Raw genomic sequence first — 26,626 nt, 5'->3', positions numbered from 1 at the left:
AGTTGGAAGATCTTGAACCCCTGAAACTACATTACTCAAACTTCCTTTCTGTACTTATCCACAATTCCCCTTTCCTTGCATATACATGAGGGGTGATGCTGTCTGTATTTAATTTGGGTTGGCTCTGCCTCTCACTCTCTCGCTTGCACATAGATGGTATGGTGAGTGGAAAAGGTTCCCTGCATTTCTCTAGCTCTCTAATTTAATACTAATAAATCCTTATAAACATCATACTTTGGAAGCATTGAATATTAATTTTAAAACCTACAGTATCTAATATCAATACATTCCTTTGTAACATTTTTAAAAAGCCATCTCTTTTAACATTTGGTACAGATTCTATTAGTGGTAAAGCTTAGGAAATTTCTGTTTGGCTTTTAAGCCTTTCACAATCTGGTCCCTTACTACCTGTCAAATTTTATTATTAACCTTGACTCCATTCCACAGACTCTATGGTACAGCAATACTGGCCTTCTTATTGTTCCTTGCATAGAACACTCATTCTCCACACTCCAACATGGTGCCTTTTCTTTGATGTCGGGAATACTTTCCCTCCTCAATTCCCTAACTTCCTTCAAGAATTAGCGCAGACCTTATCATATGCAGGAGGCTTTCTCTAGTTCATTTATCTCTCCTCATGGTTCCTCTCTAAGAATGCCTTACATTTACACTTTATAGGTCTTATATTTACGTAGTTATGAGAAACCAGAAACAAGTCTAAGGGTGGCATCAAGGAAAGTTTGAAAGTTAAACAGGTTCCTTAAACTCCCAGAGAACAGAGCCTATCTTTAAGAAGTCTAGGAAAATGAGGAAACATTAAAAAAAAAAAAAAAAAAAAAACTCTAACGAAAGAGAACTTTTATGGAGACAAAAATCAAGGCACAGAAACAGAAGGGGAAAGTGAAAGGAAAGCAAACACATGCAAAGTCCAAAAGAAAATATTTATGTAGTTATATACAAGTTATCTCAATTAGAATGTGAATTCCTTGAAAGTGGGAATCATGTCCTTTCCTTTCTTTGTATCCTCAGAGCTTACAGTAAAAGAGTACTTGTTGACTGGTTATAAGATTCGGGAGTCAGAGAAAAAGAATCAAATTGAGGAATGTAAATTTCATAAAAAAAAGAATATAAACATGGAGAGGCAAAAGGGACACATGTATACACATACAACCAATGTATTCATTATGTATATATTAATAAAAACCTGACATGCTGATTAACTCAATTACTTGCCAGCAAAAATAGATCTAAGATGCATCATAACAAATTGCTATGATTCTTACATATACTTGAGAGATATCCAGCCACACTCCAACTCTAGGGTAGTCAAATTTATACTCAACAAAATTTTTTTTATTAAAAATGAAAAGCGTAACTTTTTTAGGCTCTACAGTTTTGCAATCTTCCAATGCCAGCAATGGATAGGACTTCCACATAAACCCAGATGAAGGATTATGGAATAGGAACTCATCCAGATTTTTTGATAGTAGACCACATAATCAAAGATATTTTTCCATTTAGTGGAGTTTCTGTTTTATGATTTTTTTTAAAAGAAGGGAAGCAAAATAAATAACCATAACACAAAAAAGTAAGTGAACCAATGTTAGCCCAACCAATAAAAATTTTCCTTTTCTTTTGAGGCCTGGCTGAACAACAAAAATGTTTCTAATGAAACACTGGCAGGCTCAGTTTACCACCACACTGAATAGTTGAGTAACTCTCCAAACTGAGGGCAATCACTTATTTGTAACATATTGCTCAAAAATTATAATTATAAAACCCAGAGTTGGAAAAAAGCTAGTATGCCACATTTTCTGTCATTTATATCTAATTTCTTTAGTGAATCTGAGCAGGATAGTCTCAAACAGGGTTATTTTTCTAGTGTTCAGATTAAATCAGTTTTCAACATTATTCAGGTTTTTTCCTTTGATCCAGATAAATTTACTGATTACTTCAAAATTAAATATATTTTTGCTTTCTTTTTTTGCAGACTATTTCTTTTGCTATTCCAATTTTTTACAATTCTCCTTTATTTTCAAATCTCTACTCTACTTTGTTACTACTATTCCTCCATGATTAATCACTTTCCTACCTAATAATTTTTGTCATTTCTTCTAACCTACTTTGGAAAATTTAAAATCATGTTGAAGGGAAAAAAAGAGAATGCAACAGGGTATTATTTAAACCAATTAAGATCAGAAGTTGCGAACCACTGATCATAAAGTCAAGGGCTCTTGTTTCTTTCCAGCAATAATGTAGCAATTTCTCCCACTACCAGTGGAATTATCTGGAAAAATGAAACTTGAATTCTCTTTATTTCTACAACTGACCAACTTTATTTCTTTTCTAGCATGACAGTCTCAGTTTGTGAAATAGCATATATTCTGGACTTCATTTGTTTCTTGACTAACATGTAATTATAAAAAATATTTTAAAGATTCCATGTGAAAATGAAACAAAAACTTAACACTAGCAATATAATATTAAAATTAACACTGAAATCTCAAGATAATGAGATTTGAGGAAAATCTCTAATAGAAGTTCTGATTTGATTTTCATTATTCCACATATGTTTGCACACTTCTTTTATGTTCCACATTTTCAGTAAAAATCAGAATTAAATTTATCAAGCATATACAAGAATGACCGCTTATTATATTTCATATTTTCCTTTGATATAAATTTCAAACTTCTTTCTCCATTAACAAAAGTAAACTCATACTTGGCCTTTAACATCACAGTATTTAATGTGCTAGATGTGGAAGTAGAAATAACACAAAAGAAAACAAAGACAGTAAGGAGTAGCTGATTCAGATAAAATCCACAAGGAAAATGAAACAATTGTTAGAACCTTAGGAATCATTTTTTGGGTTATCTTTAAAAGGGGAAGTTGGAAAACCTCGTTGCTCTAAAATTCTGTAATTCTCTAAATGCTAATAAACAATAAAAAAAGACAAGAGGAGCATGGGAAGAGATTCTAATATGTATTTTTATGAATTAAATTATAAGCACTTACTTCATCTCCAAGACTTCTTCCAAATGTTTCCTTCTTTCTGCCCGAAGATTGGTCAAATGAGTTTCCTTCTCTGCTAATGATTGTTGAGTAGAAATTAGCTTTGCTTTCATGGATTCTAGTTCCTGTTTTACCTTTTCCATAGCCATCATCAATTCCTCCACCTTTAAGGAACACAGGAATAAAAAAAAACCAACATTCATCAAATAAGATCTAATTCATGGCAGCAAATACATGAGAGCTTGAGAAATTTGATATAAATCTTGAACAAATTAATCTAAATATACTCTCTAATATACACCTAAGATTTCTGACTCACTTAAATGGCCTTTATAGTTTATATAATATCATCTGAAGTTTTAAGTTGCAGTTTGTAAGCAACCAATCACATTTCTTTGTATTTAGGATTAGGTTAAAAAAAAAAACCGTCTTTTCTTCATGACCACCCAGAACATGAGACTCTGATACCTCAAACACACTTCAAACAAAGATTTATAAAAAAATAATAAAATCATAATATAAATTATAGCATGGAATTAGAGTAAGATGCTCAAATTCAAAACAACTGTCAAAGATGTATTCTTAAAGGAAAGGAAGGTATCAATTAAGGAACACACATATAGGAACTACTACTATCCACTGTAAATACTTTTGCAAGAAGTCATATTGGGCCAGGATAGTTGCCAGTTACTGAAGTTGGAATGCAGAATGCAGGGGTGGCATGAGCTGGCATGAGACCAGAAAGTCTGTTAAAAGTACTCTATAAATTGAGGCTGATTCCTATTCTTAGGGTCTCAGACTGGAGAATGGTGGAAGGGTGGGCATTTCAAAATTATCTCTAAGCTAAGGTTAACTTAAACCTCAAAGGAATCGTTACCTAGGCTCATTGCTCATCCAGTGCTAACAGCATCCATTCCTATATATATTATCAACAATATACAACTTTCTAAACACCAACAAGAAGATAAATACTGAAGATCAACTCTGTTAGGCCAAGCCAACTTGAATTGAGCTAGAACATCCAGCAATTGAAGTCAGGCCTTTGGGCCTGGCTAAGGCAACTAGACTGGTAAGTTCAGTGAATCAGCTTCCCCTGAAAATTAGTTAGTTAAACAAGATTCTAGGATTTATTCCCAATCCCTCTTTCCTCTTTAGTTCAACCCATCCTTTTCCTATCTTTCTTTACCTTCATTAAATAAATTAAAAAGAGAAGAGCCTGTACTGACCTGATCTGTGTTGAAGATTTTTAGGGGAAAGGTGACAGTTAAAACTTCTCATTTCCTTCACTAAACTCATTCAAGTGATTATTGATCTTCTATCATCAGGATCAACATCACGACCAACAAATAGCAGTCAGTTATAACATCTTTAATAGTTTGAGTTTACTAATACTCATTATATCTAAAAAACTGAGTTTACTTAGTACTGACAATTGAGTAAGAATCTTATACTTTCTCATTGGTCAGTTGTGAAGGAGGAATCAACCAACTGGTGGGGCCTGTCAGCTGGTTTAACACAAACCACACACAGTTGCAGGGTCACTCAATACTATTTAAACATCATATAGCTGCGTTAAAACACCTAGACAAGAGGTCTCAAATAATCTCCTTTACACCATGCAAATGAAGCTTTTATTGCCAGCTCCATTTTTCCCTCTGAAAAACTACTAGAAACCAAACAGAAGGGTATCCTAAATCTGGAAGGACAGAAATTGTAAAGAACATGGAGAAAAAAAATTATGTCCAAAGAACTAAAAGAAAGTGAGAGATTGAGGAAATATTTTTTAAAAATTAAGTCAAGAAAAAGAATCAGATGGCAAGATAAAAGACTTCATGAGTCATTTCTATTTTCTTCTGTATATTCAAACAAAGAAAATTATTCAGACAAACATTTTTCATTTTAATTGGGGAGCAAAAGGCAAGCTTAACACAAAATGCATCTATTTTGTAATAATCCCCCCAAAACTCCAGCAAGTACACACCTAGCCAATTGCAAGAATCAGAAGTTTACTACTTGCCAAGTAGTAATTTTTGTGACAATAAACTTCATCCTAAAGAGTGAGGCAATAGAGAATGTGAAAAAAAAAAAGTAAAAGAGAAATTTTTTTCCTTCAGTACTTTTAAAATTTAAAATTAATTTAAAAATTTCTTCCATGGTTACATGATTCACGTTGTCTTCCCTACCCACTCCCAGAGTTGAGAAGCAATTCCACTGGATTATACATATATTATCAATCAAAACCTATTTCCTTATTCTTCATTTTTATAATAAACTTTTAAAACCCAAACTCCAAATCTTGTTTTCTTCTGTATTTTTTGCTCCCACAGTTCTTTCTCTGGAGGTGGATAGCTTTCTTTCTCATAAGTCCCTCAGAATTGTCCTGTATCACTGTATTGCTATTAGTAGCAAAGTCAGTTACATTTGCTCATCCCACAATGTTTCAGTTACCGTGGACAATATTCTCCTGGTTCTGCTTATTTGACTGCATCAGTTCTTGGAGGTCCAAAAGAGAACTTTTAACATTTACTACTCTACTCCTAGCCAAAATGCTAGTCTGTACTTCTAGCACTGGGAGATGGCTACAGGTAGACCAATCATAAGACAAATATTTATAATTAATAGTACATATGAATTATAGTACATTACGAGATGAGCCTTTCCCCCAGCCCTAAATCCCCTACCACCTCCTAAATTGTGCAGCTGTAGCTATTAGAAAAGTTTAAATATCTTTAAATTGTTGAATATAAATAGTGTTTGGTATGACAATATGTCTGTTCATTGGGGCAAGCACTTACTTCCTGTAATGAAACACTTACTCCTTCAGATTCTGGCTGTATCCCTTGTTATCCTTCCTTCCATATATTCTTTTGCTATATCCAATTAAGCCAAAGTCTTCCTTTCAGAATTGATGCTATTCTAACAGGCGTTCATTGCTTCATATTTAATTCTTCTGAAAAGTCCTTTTGTATTTCAGCAAAGTGGCACTTCGTTTTGTTTTATTCATTGTTATAATGTATTTTTACTTCTATCCTTCGCCATTTCCACTTACACACACACACACACACACACACACACACACATAAATTTGAACACAACCTGTGTTTTCATTGATAATTAGGAACTAATCATGTTGCATCTCTATATTAATTTAGATAGTCAACTGCTCTGCAAGACATTAGGTATATACCCATATATTTACCACCATGCTGCTAGCCTTGACTGACACCCCCACTCTCAGCTACCTCTCACTTCTGATTGGAAGGCTGAAGAATGGAGTGCCAAATGCTTCCCAATATTTTCCTTTATAGAGGGCAGAAATTACGTTTTTTGACTCACTCTACTCAGCATCTGCTCTTCCACTCCGCTTTGCCTGGTTTCAACTACATAAACAAGATGGCCCTTGGTCCTTCCCACACTTCCCTCCTCTCCACCAAATCCTCATCTCCACACTTTCCTCCTTTCTTTAGTGTGTTTGTCTCTTTCTGTTTAAGCTCTTTGGAGGCACATACTGTCTTTCTTTTTATTAATTGCATCCCCAATGATTAGCACAATTGTCTGGCACATATTAGGTAATTAATAAATGTTTACTGGACTTATTATTGAAAAAATTCACAGAGGGAAAAACCTTTTTCCTTTGTATCTTCAGTGCCAAGCATATAGATCACATGGTAGTGGATTAATAAATACATGTATATCTGTTGACTGATTGAAAAGCATACTACAGTTGTCAAAACCACCTGCAAAAACCACTGTTAATATGAAAAATTGGTGAGGATGCCAAAGGCTTATTTTGGATTTGTCCATACATTTTTTGCTAACAGAGTCTTAATTTTCCTGAGGAAAAAAAAATTATGCAAGAAATGAAACATATTACAGCTGTTCTACATTTTAAAGAAACCCAAAAAAACCCCAAAACTCAGATTTCTAAAGTCATTTAGTTGTTTGTTACAAAAATAAACTCTGTTTTACCTAAACGTTATCTTTACTGTTTAGTGTAAGAGAAAATAATTAGAAAATTCAACTCAAATGTTCACTAATAATTAATATTCAGAAGTAATATATATTTATTAACATCCATAGAAAACTCAGAACTTTACAATGAAGCTATATCATAAAATGAGTGTAAATCTAGGTTTACAAAGGTAATGACAGTGATTCATGAACTTTGGAAGCTTCTATCATACTGGAAAAGCTTTCAGAATGATCGAGTCAGCAAAAGACCATATTTATACTCTCAGGACCAACTTACTTAAGAAGAAAGAAGAGAATTATCACCATTAAGCTGGTTACTTGGTGATAAGTTTTTTAACCATGGCAACTCACTACTGTAAGAGTTAAAAACTAATTCCATTTACACACTACCCAAAGAAAATTATAAAATAGTTCCCCTCAGACTCTGCAGAGATGATGGTAGGATGGCTGAAAAGGGAACAGAGATTTTAAAAGATGATAATTTTCATACTGTTCTTAAATATTAACTTATTTTATAATAGTTTTGCCCGATGATCAATGAGTGAACATCCTAATGAAGGAATCGAACTTTATCCTGCATTGTTACTATAAATTTAACTGGAAGAGAAGGAACTTGAAAATGGCAGACTGGCTCACAAGTTATCCTTAGAAGAGGCAAATAAAGGACTTCGTTTTATCAGATGTCTAAAGGCAACCAGAAACAGAATTACATGAGATATTTGGCTGTCTTATAACACCCATTATAACTACTGACAAAAATAATATAATGAAAATAACTGCAGATTATATATCCACATCTATTGCAGAATATAAAGATTTCCAGAAATTCTATGAAGAGCTGGTTTAGACTCTGCAAATACATTAACATATACTGTATTGCCTGGTTATCTTCAATGCAAACCTGAGCACAGCCAAATACAGTAAAAAATGAGTTAGAAAAATATGGTTCAGGAGTTAAAAATGAAAGAGGCCTATAGTCCATATTCTATAAAGATTTCTCATCTATGCTCCTCATGAATACTCTTTTTAATAAAACAATTCAGAGGGTTTGGGAAATGGAAACTATCAAATAATATCACAGACAATGAAATAATATATTTTGGCTAAGAAGAAATAATATAATAATATTACTGATGTGGGAGTCATTCTTCAATCAGCTGCATTGTGTATAGTCAGACCACTGACCTTTTGGAACAGAGGTTCATAACTTAGATCTTTGAACTTTTAAAAAATATTCTGTTAACTATTTCAATAATTGATTTCTTTTGTAATGCTTTAGATATATATTTGTGTATGTACATATGCATATATATGTATTATTTATACATTTATAATATTTTTGAGATGGAATCCATTCATTACACTGCTAAACAAGGCCTGTGAAATTTAAAAAAAGTTAATAACCTCTATTTTAGTGAAAAGTTCAAAATTCATTAGTGAGTAGAATCAAAATGAGAAAAAGATACGCAAGTAACACTCCATTCTGATCTATTAAAAGAAGACGTTGACATCAAAAATAAGAAATTGATTAAATAAAGGAGAGGCATCTATCATAACACTATCATACAAAAATTAACCAATGAGCTTGTTGTTAATAATATAAATCAACTACCATAATGAGATGCCAAAAGAGTTTAAGAAGTGCCTTACAAAACAATTACCCTACATGGCAAGTTACAAGACATCTTAGTCAAGAGCAATGCTGATTTAGAATATAAATTCACCTGTGAAATCTTACAAAAGAGACAACTAAAGATTATGATGAATATCATGACATAAAATAATGGAAAGCAGTAGAGGAGAAAAATCAGATTATATGAAAACTTTAATAGAGACCCAGTTAGGCAAAGTGATCTAAGAACATTTAGGGATCTAACTCAAAGTATGACAACAAACAGATGAAAGGTAGCAAAGTCCTGCAAAAATTTTCTTAAATAAACTTTTTGCCATTAAAGACACTGAACATATAGAATATAACATAACAGGAGCAAATAAGCTTACAGAAATAGAAATAGCACTGAAAAGACCAAATATGGGCAAAGAAGGTGACACTGACCAATGCATAATCAATCCATAAATATTAAAGCTCCTTCTATGGTATGGCCAGGCATTAGGGATACAGAGACAAAACAAAACAAATAAATAAATGAAAGTAGTTACTACCCTTCATCCGCTTCAAACCCCAAGGATCTCACATTCTATGACGGGAGACAATTTATTGTGTATTTATTCTTGACAGTTTTGAAGGAATCTTCCTATTTCATCATTTGTATAGTAGATATGGTACTCTTAAGAATACTGGGGAAAAGTGTGATGGCTATACTCTTTGGATCAAAAGATAAACTACTGGGAGTCAGCTGGGTAGCTCAGTGGATTGAGAGCCAGGTCTAGAGACGGGAGGTCCCAGGTTCAAATCTGGCCTCAGACACTTCCCAGCTGTGTGACCTTGGGCAAGTCACTTGACCCCCATTGCCTACCCTTACCACTTTTCTACCTTGGAGCCAATACACAGTATTGACTCCAAGGCGGAAGGTAAGGATTTAAAAAAAAAAGGTAAACTACTGAATGTGAGAAGTCTACATTATGGTACTCATTTTTCTTTGCGCACTAATTGAAAAAACTAAGTGAATCAATATACTACAAACTAAAACCATATGAAACTGAATTGTATAAACATTTTGATTTGTCATCTTTTCATTTTTAATTGTCTTCTAAGAGAGATCATGTGTTTCTTTGGAAAAACCTGTTATTCTGTTTTCAAAAAGCAACTAGAAAAAGTCTATTTAAAGATTTATGTTATAGCTAAAATAGCTCATATTAGTTGTCAAAGTATCACAACTATCAAATAGTTTTTATTGATTTGATCTTGTGGTAATCTCTAGAAATAAATGAAATCTGAGGGATTTCATAATTTGTGGACAAATCAGTTGGTTTTTTTGGACAAATAAGTTTTTAAAAGAGATATATAAAATGGTTTGAAGTGGAACTTCAAAGTATTTAAGTAATTCACCATGAAAAACACAAAACAAATACAAAGGACTATAGTATAATTTCACTTATATGAGCAAGCCTTCTGGCGAGACAAATCTCCCTACAGATGATGGATGGCCCTCTCTCTCTGCCTTTTTCAGAGTCCTTCTTCCTAGAACATGGAAAGGGGTGTTGAGCTTAATTAGTTACCAATTAGTTATCTAGCATAATTAGAAGAAGGGATCAATACCAGAGAAAGAATTCTTTCCTGCTCCCCTTTTAAGGCACGGCCAGGGAAAAAATCACAGCGGTCACTTTAAGGAAGATTGGCACTGTGGGAAGGCAGTTGGGAGAGCTGGGGCCACTCTTCTGCACTCACTGTCGTGAGCAGCTGGCTGGAGACTTTTCTCTGACTGTCTGTTAGTAATTTCGGTGAAAGTTAACTTTGGGAAGTTGGAAGAACATCTGTGAACATTTGTTCGGGACTGAGAGTTTTCCCCCGGAGAGGAAGCTCCCAGGAGGGGCCTCGGTTGGCTCTCACTGGAACAGTGAAAGGTCTGACTCCCTGCTGGGGGGAGTCAGAGGGAGCCAGTGAGTTCTAACTGTCACATTCAGACACTGAGTTGAGCCAGCTTGTGAATTTTGATAGATAATTTATTTGAAGTTTATATATTAGAGTAAGTTTAGATCGATAGATTTGGGTCTTAGATAGTTGAGAATAGTTATAAGGAGGTTCACCCTTGGTGAACAAGAAGCAAATCTGTGAGGATTTAGAAGGGTTTTTTTTTTAAATCTAGAATATTAGTATTAGAATAATATATGAATCTTGCTTTCTCTACCTCCTTTATCCTGTCCCCGCCTATATTCATCATTAATAATAAGTGTTGGATTAAGCTATGTCCAGCAAATTAATCAACCCTCTACAACTAGGTTACACTAACAGCTCAAGCCTATCTTGATAAGGATCAATCACCTATCAATATAAAACCCAAACAAGATCAAATATACCCATAACAGGGGTTAAGTAATTTGCCTAGTTTCACAAATCAATATGTGTCAGAGGAAAGGGACTGTGTTGAAGTAGTGAAGAAGCTGGCATCCATCAGGAAGATTAAGATAAGAGTCCTGTCTTACAACAAACGTACAATACTTATGTAAGAAAGATATTTGAAGTTGGGAGAATTAACAGGCTTTATGTAGAAAGTGGTACTTGAGCTAAATCTTGAGCTAAGTGAGGGATTCCTTAGGACAGAAACTACAAATTACAAAAGGACAGAATTACAAATCTACAAAAAGAAGACTGTTGCTGCTGCTGTTATTCTTCTTCTTCACTGTTTCAGTCATTCTGGGTTTCCTTTTTTATCTCTCAGGATCACTTAAGTTGTGGATTTTGGTTGATAAAGTTCTTTGACATAAATTCTTTAATTATATGAACAACATAGTTCTTTTTTGCAAAGTATGCAATTTGAGCAAGAAATCTGCATCCAACTTTGATGTTTTTCTTTTGTTGTTTTTGAACAAGGAACACATTGTCTAGTTTTCATTCCCTTTTTCAGTATATCCCAGGATCCTACTTCAACCTTGTGTCTGTTTGCATTTGTTTCCACTATGATATGACAGAAAGTGAGTTGGGATGAAGTTAAAAGACTGGGAATCACTTCTCTGGGTATCAGTTTCTTCAAAAGAAAAATAAGGGAATTAGACTTGATGACCTAAGGACTTTAGAGAGAAAAAACTATACCAGTGGGGGTGGGGGGCTCAACTTTACCCTCTCAGAACTAGATAAATCTAATAAAAAAGTGAACAGGAAGTTAAGGAGGTGAATGGAATTTTAGACAAGTTAAATATGATCTCTGGAGAAAAATGAATGCAAATAAAAAGGAATATATCTTTTTCTCAGCAGTACATAGAGGTGAAAAATGGTGGAAGTACAGATGAAGATGCATAATTCCTGAGAGGAGAGAACCAAGTGGCTTTGCTATGCCCAAGTATAAACAAAGGCAAGGTTTGAATTTTTTGATAAAAGGATACACTTGATTGCAGATGAGAAGACTGGTCCAATGATTGATTATCAAACTTTAAATTATGATATCATGAATTCTGATTCCATTTCTGAAATGGTGATAATAACATTGTATTGAGTAATACATTATTTTTATCATAAGTCTAGGGGATATCTTAGTAGTAGCAAACTAAATCTAAGAATCTTAGCAAAAATGCTACATAGAAAATATAAAGTTTAGGGGGCAGCTGGGTAGCTCATTGTATTGAGAGCCAGGCCTAGAGACGGGAGGTCCTAGGTTCAAATCTGGCCTCAGACACTTCCCAGCTGTGTGACCCTGGGCAAGTCACTTGACCCCCCCACTACCTAGCCCAGGGGTCGGCAATGAGCTCTTTTGAAGGCCAGATATGACTCTTTCTGCGGGAGCCATAAAGTCAATTTTTTTTCAGGCGCTGTTACAGGAGCACGTACTGTGAGCACTGTACGGCTCTCACGAAATTACATTTTAAAAAATGTGGCGTTTATGGCTCTCACGGCCAAAAAGGTTGCTGACCCCTGGCCTAGCCCTTACCACTCTTCTGCCTTGTAGTCAATACGTAGTATTGACTCCGAGATGGAAGGTAAGGGTTTAAAACAAACAAATAAATAAAAAGAAAAAAAGAGGGAAAAAAGAAAATATAAAGTTTAAAAGTAAAGTCACCCAGCTGTGTGACCCTGGGCAAGCCACTTGGCCCCCATTGCCCACCCTTACCACTCTTCCACCTAGGAGACAATACACAGAAGTTAAGGGTTTTAAAAAAAAAGTAAAGTCACAACAATTTGAAAATGAATAATTTAGAACTATTGATTACAGTCTATATTCCTAGAAGTAATAATATATGTGGCAGGGAAGAGAAATCAGGGTGAAAGAAATATGAAATTTTTTTTGCTGTTGTGACAACCCCTTTGGGGCTACTTCTTTAACTTGCATTCTTATCAATGGGCTGGTTCCCTAGAAAGTTGCAGGTTGTAATCCATCAGTGTTCTAGGATAGAACTACAGGACTATAGCAATATCCTCTAACTCCTGAGCTCCCACTTGTGTACTCCTCAATTCCAAATGAACTTCATTATCTTTTGGAAAGTAGATTTGCTGAGATGGTGTAACAAGAAGACAATATATTTCTCCTCATGTAGTGGCCCACTCTTCCATTTTATACATATGAAGTACCTGAGGAAAGTGGGCTTATACTTAAAGCATGGTGGTACTGAGGCACACTTGTAGAAAACACCTGTGAAAAATGACCTCAAGTTCTTACATTTAGAATTTTTTTTTTCACTTTGTGAGAAATCAATACTGTTGGATTTATCCTTTATAGTGGATGGTTCTGTGAATACAATATGATTTCATGTAATAAAAGACAATTCAAATAAGTTCATTTACAGATTTAGTGCCAATTCTATCATATTACCAAAAGGCATACTTTAACAGAAAAAATTACAAGATCCTTTTGGAATTCAAGTTTTCTGTAAAAAAAAAAAGTATACATTTAAAGCAAAATAATGAAAAAAAGTAAGAATGAAGGAGACCTATCATACCACATCTATAACTATATTATAGAACTGTACCCTACTTGATAGTAGTTTTTAAAAAAAAGGAAATCTGATCAGTAGGTTCAATTTTTCTCTGACTTCAAATCCAGTATTCTTTTCACTAAAGCATTCATAGAGTATGTATGAATTTGTAAGGTTGGTCCCAAGCTTAATTAAGCCTCCTGGTTGCCTCCTGGTTGCTTCTGAGAGAATTACTGCTATAAACTTTATTAACCTTTTCCCTGGCTGCTACCCCTAAAACACTTTAAGTCAAGTAAGGAAATGTGGGGTAGGCATTTCCTCCAAACCTATTCTATGCCTTTACCTTGAATGTGATCTCAAAAAAGAACCTCTTCAGTGGTAAAAGATGGGTAACTACTCTAGTCCATGAAGTCTATTCATGTTACTGCTTCCTCCCCAGTCAATTGCTATGTGACTCCTCCTCCTCACCATTATCTGGTACAGATTCATCATCTACTCCCTGTACTTTACATGTAAATCTGTGACAGGGCTCTGTCCTGGCTTATCCTTTCTTCCCTCTCTATATGTTCTCTATCTGGTGATCTCACTAGCTACCATGGATTACCCCCCATCTCTATACAGACAACCCAAAAAACTTCACAAATGGCCTACCTAAGTTCCAGTCTTCATTACTGCCTCCTAGACATCTTCACCTGGATGTCTCATAGGTATCAGAAATTCTCTACGTTAAAAATGGAACTAAGAACAAAATGATCTTAACCATTTTCGTGTCACATGCATTGACCACTTTGATTGTCTGTTGAAGCCTATGGACCCTTTATGAATAAACAAAGGATGTTGAAATATAGATATTAAAATACTTTCTAAAAGGTTTATTGGTCTACATAACCTATCCATGGACCCACCAACTGTGAAAGATGAGAGAATTCCAGTTTAAAACCTTGATTTTGTACTAAGTTGAACAGGCTTTACTCTCATATGAAATGTGAATAAGCTAATTTTTAAAGAACTGTACCAGAACTTATAAACTCAAATATGCATTGTTTTTCAAAGCAGTCACCTGAGAGTATTTTTCAAATGATTTCACTAAACTGCCATTAGCTCAAAACATGTTAAGACTCCTTTTCAAAATTATCATCAGTTCTACATGGAAGACTTTTTTGTATATTTTTCTGGTCATATGTCTTTTCCTGCTTTGTTTTTAGAATTTAAAGTATTATCTGCCTTAAAAACTTACTTTTATGAAATTCAGATCTAAATAAGTATTGGATTTTTTAAAAAAATTTCAATTTAACTTCAAAGAACAAATATTTGCCACAATTAAGATTGTGCAAGATAGCAAAAGTTGTTGGAATACACATATATATCTTTTTACAAGGTAATTACTAAGAAGAGACAATGTTCCTTTCAATATATAATTTTTGGTTGATATTAAGAGGTAAAATGGTTCAATAAACTAAAATTTTACTTACATTGTTATTTGAAAAATGAAAGATGTTCATACTTCAAGAGGCACAGAGTTATTACCTTTGTCTTTTATAACATAAAATCTATTTTTTTCTAGAATTTTTCATCTATGTGCAGGAGCAAAATTTTTTGAATTTGATATAATTAAGATTATTTTTTGCTAGTAAAAAAAAACCCAACCCAAACATATCTTTTTTAGGATATTTCAGAAATCAGTTGAGTATTACATCTAAGCATGTTCTAAAGACAAAATACTAGATAATCAGTATGTATAGTATGATTTTAAGTTGATAAGGAAATACAAAGGTAGGAGAAGAGAACAGGGGAATTTCTGAAAGAGAAGCAGAAAGTCAATTTCTTCATACCTTGAACCATTTAGAGGCCAATTGATTGGTCTTATGCACTGAATAGCTTCAGACAGGGAGTAGCAGAATAGTAGTAAACAAGATAAACAAGAAAAAAGAAAGAAAAAGCATGGAATTAAAAGAAAATTATAATCAGTTCAGGCAATAAATAAGCTTGAAAAATAAACACACTTGAGAGCAGATTGTAACCAATGTCACGAAGAGAGAAACAGATCTAGAATACTCAAAATTTATCATTAAAATTAATAAAATATGTATGTATAGATAACTTCAGTGTGAACATTTTCACTAATAATGAAAGATGGAAAGCAAGGGATAGAAGAAATCTCTACAGAAAGAGAAAAAATAGGTAAGTAAAATACAATTGAAAGGAAATCCTCTTCCAGTCCTGGACCAATGGCTGCTTGTTATTCTCCCACTATAAGCTCAGTTTAATTGTTACTTAGGTAATTAAGCAATAAGGAAATCGGACAGAGAATTTGTATAGAAGCAGGGCAAGGAGAGCCACTCATTTTGAGATCCGATAATTTTTTTGAATACTGCTAAAGATACATCTTATTGAGATTGCTAAGTTCTGTTATGATTAAATGAGGTTTTTATACAGGTATCATGAAGAGAAGACAGCATTCTTATGATTATATGCAGAAAACTGCCTCCAAAAAGAATGTTCCTTCTTATTTCTCAACTTGTTGCAAGAAAAAAATCTCATAAAAACTATACTGAATATTCTCAACCTAATGAATCAAAATCAACCAAACAAATAAAAGTTGATTAAATTCCCAAATAGTAGTCCTCAACTCAGTAAACGAAAAGTATGACTGATGTTAGACTCCTTCAGTGAATATAAAAACAATGGCATTACATTCTCTTTAAATTTTCTTTGCTTAATTACCCTTTGAATGCTCTTATTAATGAAGAACAGAAAAATGGGGGTCATGGGATACAAATAAATTGAAGAAATATAAAATGAGAGCCTGCATTGTTTTAATGAGCACCTGTAACAAAAAATATGAATAAGATATACTCCTTGCTCTCAAAGAGCTTACTGTGTAATAAACATGATAATGTATATGCAGAAGAATAATTCAGAATGCTGTACTTTGAAAACTATTTCAATGTTAAATAGGTTTCTATGAATCCAATAGCTAAGAAGATGCATGAAAATATATGAAACCAAAGCTTGAGAAGAGAATTATTAGAATTTGACCTAAAGAGCTTGAGAAATGTATTTAAATTCTCATACACTTAAGTAAAAGAGATGCTTCTTGAACTTCTAGAATACTCATCTGACCCTGGAATAATTAAACATGGCTAAGTGTTGAGATCTGCAAAATACAAAATGTTACTTAGAACTAAGAAGTTACCAATTGAATGGCACCTTAGATTCACTGAGCAGAAATGTCAGTGGTTCATAAAAAAGCAGACCTGTTTTTCAGCAAAGGTTCTGGCTGATTCCTCTTGGGCTAGCACCATTTCTCGTTCAGCAGTTATCTGTACACTTTCCCTTAGTGCCTCTTCCAGTTCTTCAATTCTGTCATCCTTCTTACGGAGATTGTCCTGGAAAATTACGGAAGATGAGGTGAAGTAGACCACTGTAGAGCAGAAGGGCCCATTTTTCAAGAAGTGGTAATGGCTAAGCCAATTTTTCCTCCCCGAAGCAAGTTCATGAAGTTGAAAAAATACCCAAAGGGTAAAGAAAAGAAGAAAGCAAGGAAAAGCGTGAAAGAAGTAATGAAGACTGAAGGAACAAGTTAGCCAAGGAAGACAAACATGCTAGATGATGGAACTTGCTTGATGCAACAGCGGCAATAAAATTGTGTTAGCATAGGTAGCAGAATTTCTTTAGTAAGGAATGTAGATATTTTGGAACCCATATCCTGGGCTTATAGCCCAAATAATAAAACTGAAGGCCCAAGTATTTTGTTTCTTCCAGGTAAGTCAAGCTAAGTGGGAGTGAACAAGAGCATAGTCTTAAAATTTTCATTCTTTTCGCAGAAAATTTCTGACAAATTCATATTTCAAAGAATAAAATAAGAGATAGTTGGGGGAAATATACAGTTTCAGAAAAATATTTCTGTACACGTATTGAAACTCCTTCACTGAAATTTAACTGTGTGTTCCGGCTTCTGTGTTCCAACTCATCCCTGGTCCTTGTTGATTCTTCATTAGAGGACAGTTCATTAGTTTGAAAGATAGCTAATCACAATAATGCAGAAGTTATAATTTATTCATGAGAAATCTGTCATAAAGTAAAGGAAATTGATCCAAAATTCCAAGATAGTAAGAGAGATGATCACGAATAAGATCTTGAAAGAAGAGTAAGTGATTTTCTGAAAGTATTCTGAAGGACTGGGTTGGCTCAGTTCATGGTTACAACAGCTCACATACCTACCATGGCTAGCCCAAAGAACTGAGAAAATATGCTACTTCTTAGAATTCATGAAAAAATTATTTACTGTTTATAATAATAATGATGGAATGAAAAGAGTAGAAGGGATTAAGATTCCTATTTTATGCAGTTCATTAATTTGCTATTTATTTTTATATATGAAAAAGAAAGATGTGAATTTGTATTCAAAGCCTTGAAATCCTGATCATTTCTTAGGTAAGAATTTCTCCTATCTTCTCAGCAGGTGGCAGAGGGTGAGAAGAGCAGTACACTTAATAGTTTGCTTTATATCTAAAACAAAAAGGCTTAGTAATCTTTTGTTTACCATTGTTTCCCAAGAGTAAAAAAAAAAAAAAACCTTTAGAATGATGTATTTCAAACCTAGTTAATACTTGAAATGATATCACTTTTTAAAAAAAGATACTACTTTTCTTCTGGGTTAAAAAAATCAAGAGGACAAGAATGTAATTAATGATCAGTTTAATCTCCTCAAATGCCTAACTGATTAGCATTTCAACAAATAACATAAAATGTTAAAATGCAATATAGTTTAAAAAACAACAACAAATAGTTGAGGCAGTTGGATGGCTCAGTGGATAGAAAGCCAGGCCCAGAGATAGAAGGTGCTAGGTTCAAATCTGACCTCAGACACTTCCTAGCTGTATGACCCTGGGCAAGTCACTTAACCCCCATTGCCTAGCCCATGCCACTCTTCTGCCTTAGAACCAATACACAGTAGTGATTCTCAGATGGAAGGTATGGATTAAAAGAATATTTCCAAAGATCGAACTCAAATGATAAGTACTCAAGGAGCATTTAAATAAAAATATCAACTTACTGAAATTTAATTTTCACTAATGTATAGGGTAAGAAATGTTTTGGAGAGCTAGCAATTTGTGAAGGATCAGCAGAAAAGTGACAAGAGAAGAATTAATTAAGATCAAACAAGTCTAAATAACGGAAACTTTAAATTGACTTTCTATGATTACATAAAACCAGTGATAAGGTTGATTCACAGCTCAGTTTAAGCAGAAAATCCACTGGATTAGATAAAAACCTTTTGGCCAAGTTGACAAAAATTGATTTCAAATGGCTTTCCCCCCCTTATGAAGAAAAAGATTTAGTGCCATATAAATAAGGCCCCCCCAAAAAAGGGGGGGAGAAAGAGTAAAATGATATCCATTTCACTGCATAATTGGTGTAAATACTTTACCTAAAATGAATGTCAATTTATGTTTTCAATAAACTGAAATAAGCCAGACAAGTCACAAAGCAATTACTGATGCAGAAGTAACTTTCTTCCTCACAGCACATGCCCAGAAGAATCCACTCAATAAAGTTTGGCTGCCATTTTGTTTTTTGAGACTTAATAACCTACTAAGAGAAACTATAGCATTTCTTTTTTATTTACTTTATGGTCAAGACCTTCCATCTAAACCAATAATAAAGAGAAATAAACCCAGAAATGGAAAAGCTAGATGGGAAAGTGAATAGAGTGCTAGGTCTGAAGTCAGGAAGGCTCATCTCCCTGAGTTCAAATCTGGCCTGATACTTACTAGCTTGTGTGATCATTTAGCTCTGCCTCAGATCTTCATCTGTAAAATGAGATAGAGAAGAAAAAGGCAAACTACCCCAGTATCTTTGCCAAGAAAACCTTAAATGGGGTAACAAAGAGTTGGACATACCTGAAACAAATTAACAACTTCAAAAGTCCCAGAAATAGAGGAACTTTGTGAAACCTGTTATAAGGAAATAAGGAAATGAGTAGGAGCAGGAGCTGTTGAAAGGCAGAGGCAGAGAAGCAGTTGGAAATCTGGAGAGGTTGAGAGAGTGTCTAAACTCCATGGGTGGACCGTGTGAGTTTTACCATTTCTCCCTCTCTTGTGGCTATCCTTCTAATACAACTATCTGTTCCTGTGTGAGTATCCAGTTGCTTCTGATTAACAGATATTCCTACAGATCTGCTAGAGACATCTATAGCCATCTGTCAGTGAGATCCTTTCCCTTTGAGCCCTTGTTCCTACTTACCCTCCAACCTTTCCAACTCTATTCACCATCAAGGTGGGGAATTTGGGTAGTGAGGTGTATGTATTATAGGAACTGGAACTTTTAGGTACAGAGGTTATTGATAGAAAAGATACCAACTGTAAGAAGATAACAACTGGATTCGGTGGGAATTTATTTATAGTATTAAGTTAGATTATCCCAATTCCCTTCCCTTTCTTCCCTTATCTTGAATACACCCTGTTTTATATCATTTGAGTATCCTGTAAGATTTATCCTGTTGGCTTTCCCAAACCCTGAGATACTTCTCATTACTGGTCCTAACAATCATTCCTTGACTATCTGAAATCCCCTATACCACCAAGTATCATTTAGATACATATTTCACACCTCACAGCAATGGTGCTCCAAAACAAATGTTTTTTCTTTAATCACTTGCTCACTGTTCCAATGGAAAATGAATATACATTTTATATGAATATAAAATATTTTTTAAAAATCCAAATATAAAATTAACTACAATTATTTTTCACTTGAGTTAGGGTAACTTCTTAGAATTGAAGTCCCTATGAAAGAAAGAGTCTTAAGGGAAAAATAAAATTTCTCATTTTATAACAGGTTTCTGATGACATGCTGGTGGTTAGTCTCATACTTAGTATATTTATCTATAAATTAAAATTTCACCACAAAAGAAAAATCATTAGTATTTCTTGGTGAATCCTGTGAACAAAAAAATACATTAGCAATAAACCAAGGCATTGGAAATTCCATACTGTTCTGGAAATAAACAATGACAAAGATGTACTGGACTTTAGAAATTATGTCATGGGCTCAAGAGATTCAAGTTGCATACCTACTGTAATATCTAGTTAGCATACATGACAAAAACTATTTGAGGATTCAATTGTTAATTAATATTGAAAATATTTTGAATAAAATTTCATCAAAGAAATTACAGGAATAATTCTTTGGGACAAAATCAGCATTCTACCAGGTATGCTAGATTAATTTAACATTAGGAAAAGAAGTAGCATAATTTACCACATAGACAGCAAAATCTACAATAACTGAAGATAATACTTGAGAGTATGTCTGCCAAGACAAACCAAGATCTGAACACAATCACAAAACACTTTTTACATAAAGTAAGATCTACAAAATTGAAGAAATATCAATTACTCATGCATAGACTAAGCCAATATAATAAAAATTTTTATTCTAACCAAGTTAATTTACTTATTCAGTGACATTCTATTCAAACAACCAAAGAATTATTTTCTAGAACAAGGAAAAATAGAAACAAAATTTATCTGGAAGAATAAAAAGTAAAAAATATCAAGGGAATGAATGAAAAAAATGTGAATGAAGGTGGACAAGTATTATCGGATTTCAAACTGTATTAAAGTGGTAATCATCAAAACAATCTGGTACTGGCTCAGAAATAGAATGGAAGATCAGGAATGGATTAGTTACACAATATACAACAGTAAATAACTATAGTAATCTACTTTTTTTTTTTTAAACCCTTAACTTCTGTCTTGGAATTGGTTCCAAGACAGAAGAGTGGTATGGGCTAGGCAATGGGAGTCAAGTGACTTGCCCAGGGTCACACAGCTGGGAAGTATATGAGGCCAGATTTTAAGCTAGGACCTCCAGTCTCTAGGCCTGGCTCTCAATCCACTGAGCTAACCAGCTGCCCCCAGTAATCTACTTTTTGATAAAGCTGAAGATCTAAACTTTTAGGGTAAGAACTTACTGCTTGATAAAAATGGTTTGGAAATATTTAAAGAAGTTTGGATGAAATGAGGTATGCGCCAACATCTCACACCACATGCTAAGATATGGTCAAAATGGATAAATGATTTAGACATAAAGGGTGATATGAGTAAATTAAGAAAACCCAAAGAGCCCAACTTCTGGGACAAAAATCCACTGTTTGACAAAAACTGCTGGGAAATTTGGAAAACAATATGGGAGAGATTAGGTTTAGATCAACATCTCACACCCTACACCAAGATAAATTCAGAATGGGTAAATGACTTGAATATAAAGAGGGAAACTATAAATAAATTAAGTGAACACAGAATAGTATACCTGTCAGAAAAGAACGCTACCCATATTCAGAGGAAGAACTGCAGGAGTGGAAACACAGAAGAAAAACAACTGCTTGAACACATGGGTTGAGGTGGACATGATTGGGGATGTAGACTCGAAACGACCACACCAATGCAACTATCTACAATTTGGAAATAGGTCTTGATCAATGACACATGTTAAAACAAGTGGAAATGCGCATTGGCTATGTGGAGGGGTTGGGGGGGTGAAGGGGAAAGAAAGAGCATGAATCATGTAACCATGTTAACTTTTCTAAAAAAATAAAAATTATTAAATGTTAAGAAAAATAAGTAAATTAAGGGAGTATGGAAAAATGTACCTATTAGATCGATTGATAAGGGAAGAATTTATGATCAAATAAGAGAAAGAGAAGATGGCTAGAAAGAAAAAGGATAATTTTGATGACATGAAATTAAAAGGCTCTTGCACAAGCAAAACTAATGTAGTCAAAATTATAAGGAAAATAGAAAAGAATACCCTTTCAGAAACTTGCTGATAGCATTCACTGCTATCTCCTGAATCATCTTTGCTGTGGGGTAAACATGTCTGGTCCTCATATGCTCTAGACTTGGGGGATTCCACTATCCTCACTGACCTTGTCTGGATGCTTCCCAGCTGCTCAATGTTGTTCTCAATAACATTGTTTATAAGAATAAACAGTTCTTTCATTGTCATCCTCAACTCCTCACTCTTCATAATCCTCCAAGACCTACCTGGGACAGATGTTGGGAAGGTAGAACAGATAGTTCTTGGAAACAGACTTTCATTTATAAAGGAAAGGAAATGTTCATAAAAGTATTTTGTGACTACAAGAAACTGCAGAAAGAAATAGAATGTTTTATTCTGAAAAGTTAAGGACTTCAGAATATAACTCTATATAACATACACTGAAAAACTGATGGTTAACACAAATGAAAAAATATGGACTTTAATTAGGAAAGAAGAGAGAGATGAACAACTACAGGCAAAAACAACAATCCAGATGTGAATATATTGTTTTAATTGCAAAAACCTCAAATACAGAGAGAGGTAAATAAATAGAACTACCAAGAAATTCTTAAATAACTAATTAACCTAATTCGATGAAACACATGAAAACTATAAAGAGAAAAACCCTTAGTAGGTGAAAAAACAATAATTCTACAAATATACAGGAGACTAGAGATAGTATAATTTAAAACAACGGGAAGTAGGATAGTGGAGCCAAGATGGCAAAGTGGTAGAAATAAATGTGGCAAAGCTCCTTAGCATGAACATCTGCAAACAGATCTAGAAAATATTCCAGACTGAATTTATATGGGAAATTTACAGAAAATGCAATGGTGAGTCGTTTGTCCAGTCAAAGTCAGCATAAAGAGAAACAGTCTATGGATACAAGTGACAGAGCTAGGACATGAGCATATGGGTAGGGCACTCCAGAACCCAAAGAAAGGCTGTGTACCAGGGCAAGAAGTGGTATGACATATACTAGGGATTTACCAAAACCATACCTAAGAAAGAATCCAATGGATACCATATGATTGGTGATAGTTTTGATTTCTTCATCTGAAAACTGCTTGTTTTTATTTTTTTATCATTTATCAATTGGGGAATGGCTTGTATTCTTAAAAATCTGATGCAGTTCTCCATATATTTGAGAAATGAAGCCTTTATCAGAAATACCTGCTATAAAAAAAAAAATTTCCCCCAGCTTTCAATTTTCCTTCTCATCTTGGTCTCATTGGAATATTTATGCAAAAGGTTTTTAATTTAATATAATCAAAATTATCCATTTTATATCTCTTAATGCTTTCTATCTCTTATTTTATCATAAATTCTTCCCTTATCCTTAGATCTGACAGTAAACTATTACAGGCTTCTTAATTTCCTTATATTATCACCTGATACGTCTAAATTTCATGTATTCATTTTGATGTTATCTTGGTACACAATGTGAGATATTGGTCTATACCTAGTTTCTGCCACATTGTTTTCTAGTTTTCCCAGCAGTTTTTGTCAAAGAATGAGTGCTTGTCCCAAAAGCTCAGATCTTTAGGTTTCTCAAACACTAGATTGCTATGGCCACTTACTATATATTATTTACCTAATCTGTTTCATCAATCCACCACTCTTATTTCTTAACCAGTATCAGATTATTTTGATGATTATTCCTGCACAAGGAATGCCTTGTGCTGGGACTTATGGCCTCACTAGTGATTTGCACCCAGGTTCAGGACCTCAATGGGGGAGAGAAAGTATATCTTACTATTGGCTTCACTGACTGTTTGGCAGGCAAGACAACACTTCCCTCTCATTCCAGTGAAAGTCTTTTACTGCTGACCTTTTCAAGTTGCCCTGAACTAGAAAGTTGTCATACTCCATATCTTTTTTGGTTTGGGCATTCCAGAATTCATTTTGAGGCATTATTTTAATGTCTGGAGAAAATTTCGGAGTGCTTAAGAATTCTCTGCCTCTAGTCAACCCTCTTGGCCTTGCCTCTGCCTTTTCCTTCTCCAGTTCATTTTACAGAAGAGGAAACTGAGGCAAGCAGGCTTAATTGATTTTTCTATAGGTCTGGCACTCTCATCTATTGCACCAGCTAGCTGCCCCAAATATAGTAGTGTAAGATAATATAAGTAATGGGGTCACCAGGGATATTAAAAATCAACTATGGGGTTTGTGGGAACACTCTCTGGGATGTAAGAGAGACTAAAACTGATCACTGAAGTCTTGTACAGCTACACCACTCCCAACTGGAAAAATAACAGCCAACTGTCACTCTGGCCAGAGACCTTGAATTAACTGCCTTAGAAACAGACTGACAGATGAGCATTTCCTTTCCTTTGGCCCCCTCTTTAAAAAGTTTGCCCATCACTGACCTAAACTAAGAAAATAAATAACAGTTACTTGGCTATGGCAGAAATAGAAACATCTCACATTTGAGGCCTGCCAATATATGATTTCTTTTATTCTCCATAATAGTACAGATTTTCAGCCTTCATTTTTAAAAAGTTTTAGCTAAGTACTTGGGTATTATATCTCAACTCTATGTACTCATATAAGACTTTTATGGTCAATAATAATTTTTTAATAAATTTACAACCTAAATCATATTCCTCTTCTAACTCTCAATAAAGGTCAGAAATCTTCCTTCCTCCTCCCCTTTGTCTTAACTTCCTTTCAGGTTTATTGTTTTATCCCTCCCAGTAATCCATTCAATTTGATTTAATTATTCACCCTAGCCCTGTCTTTCCAACTACCTTCTACTCCTTTTTAAGTCTTCCTCCTTAGGATATATTCTCTAATATTCCTTAATCTTTCCTATTCTCCTTAATTGTCTTCGATTCTCTTTCTCCTACTACTAAGAAATAGGGTCTGAGTCAGTATCATATCTTGGAGACTTGTTCTTCAATTTTCATCTATTTCCCCTAAATTTTGCAGAATTCTTACCCAAATTCAACTTCTGGCCTACTTACTGAGCCTAAAACCTTCCAAGTAACCAAAGTGATTTTCTTCTTTCCCTTCAGATAAAGTCTATCCATTTATTTCCAGCTACATTTTGCATACAGTGGTAATTTATTAAAGTTTTCAAATACAACAATAGACAAAAGAGCAGTAGTTATATGTTCTCAATCTCAACCAAATAAAGGAGGAAATTAGTATAAATTGACATATGTGCTACAGAGAATGTAAGCAAAAACATTTTTTGAATATTACATAAACTAGAATTCAATTCCCCAAACATTTATTATGCTCCTATGAGGTACAAAATACCTTAGAATGGTAAAGGTGGGGAAGGTATAGCTTTTTCTTCACTACAGGACTTAATTTGAACTCTATCAGTCCAAAAGATGTTATGATTCTATAGCTGTAATTGCAAATGTCAGATTATGGCAGGTGAAACCATAATATCATATGTAACCAGTTGATAACTGTAAAAGGTCATAAGAAGCCAATAAACAGTGGTTTTTCAACAAGAGTTTGTTAAAACACCATAATCTTGAGGCTAATTCAACTCAACCAGTGAATTACATGTGAATTTTTGCCTTGTGTTAGAGAGACAATGTGGCAAAATGAATAGAGAATTTTACTAGCCTCATAGTTACAAAAACGTCAGTGGCTATCTGACCTGAAAAAGTACTTTAACCGAAGCGGGTTCATAAATGGAAATTACAGTGCCTTCCAGTAACCGAACTTTTTTGATCATATACCTCTTATCACTAAAAAAGTATGCATACTTAGTTGTGATATATGTGAACTGACTTATGTATAGAAACTATATACACGTATTACTGTATTAATAATTAAGTATAGTCTAAAAGATTTGCAAGAAAATTAAGATGTAAAAAGAATGAGATAAAAATGAAGTGATATTTGATCTGAGGTAACAGAGAGTTTATCGTTGTAACATGGTTGTTTTAGCATCCATGTAGAAGTAGTACTGGATTAGGAAGACACTTGAGATACAGAGAAGAATTAGGAAATTATTTCAATAGGCCAGGTCAAAGGTGAAAAGGGCCTGAAATCAGCTGATAGCTATGTATGTAGACAGAAAGGGACAGATTTGAAAGAGGCTGATATAGCAAGAGTTGCTAACTAACTACATATGTGAGATAAGGGAAAGAAAGGAATCAAATTCGAGAACAGGGATGATTGTCAAGATGGTGGTGCTTTAAAAAGTAACAGGTAAATTCAGATGTCAATGGAGTAGTGAATAAAGTAGTGGAACCAAGATCTTGGTTCAAATACCATCTCTAACATGTTCTAGATGTGTAAACATGAAGGGATCACTTAAAA

The 26,626-nt window shown here is 34.1% G+C and overlaps 1 protein-coding gene across 3 annotated transcripts in view; it reads right to left on the bottom strand.

The window, feature by feature from the left end:
- The window catches only part of ERC1 (ELKS/RAB6-interacting/CAST family member 1), a 278,923-nt gene that overhangs the window by 129,601 nt on the left and 122,696 nt on the right, over positions 1-26,626 (bottom strand). For 2 of the 3 annotated variants that reach the window (XM_044678370.1, XM_044678371.1), the window contains 2 exons: positions 16,768-16,899; positions 3,017-3,177 (listed from right to left, as the gene is read on the bottom strand). In XM_044678370.1, the coding sequence (XP_044534305.1) occupies positions 3,017-3,177; positions 16,768-16,899 (293 nt within the window). The remainder of the gene's footprint in view (positions 1-3,016; positions 3,178-16,767; positions 16,900-26,626) is intronic. The other variant, XM_044678372.1, reaches the window with a different exon arrangement.

Source organism: Gracilinanus agilis, chromosome 5, assembly GCF_016433145.1.
Source record: "Gracilinanus agilis isolate LMUSP501 chromosome 5, AgileGrace, whole genome shotgun sequence".
Classification (NCBI taxonomy): Eukaryota; Metazoa; Chordata; class Mammalia; order Didelphimorphia; family Didelphidae; genus Gracilinanus; species Gracilinanus agilis.
This window is presented reverse-complemented; position numbering and strand designations above follow the sequence as displayed.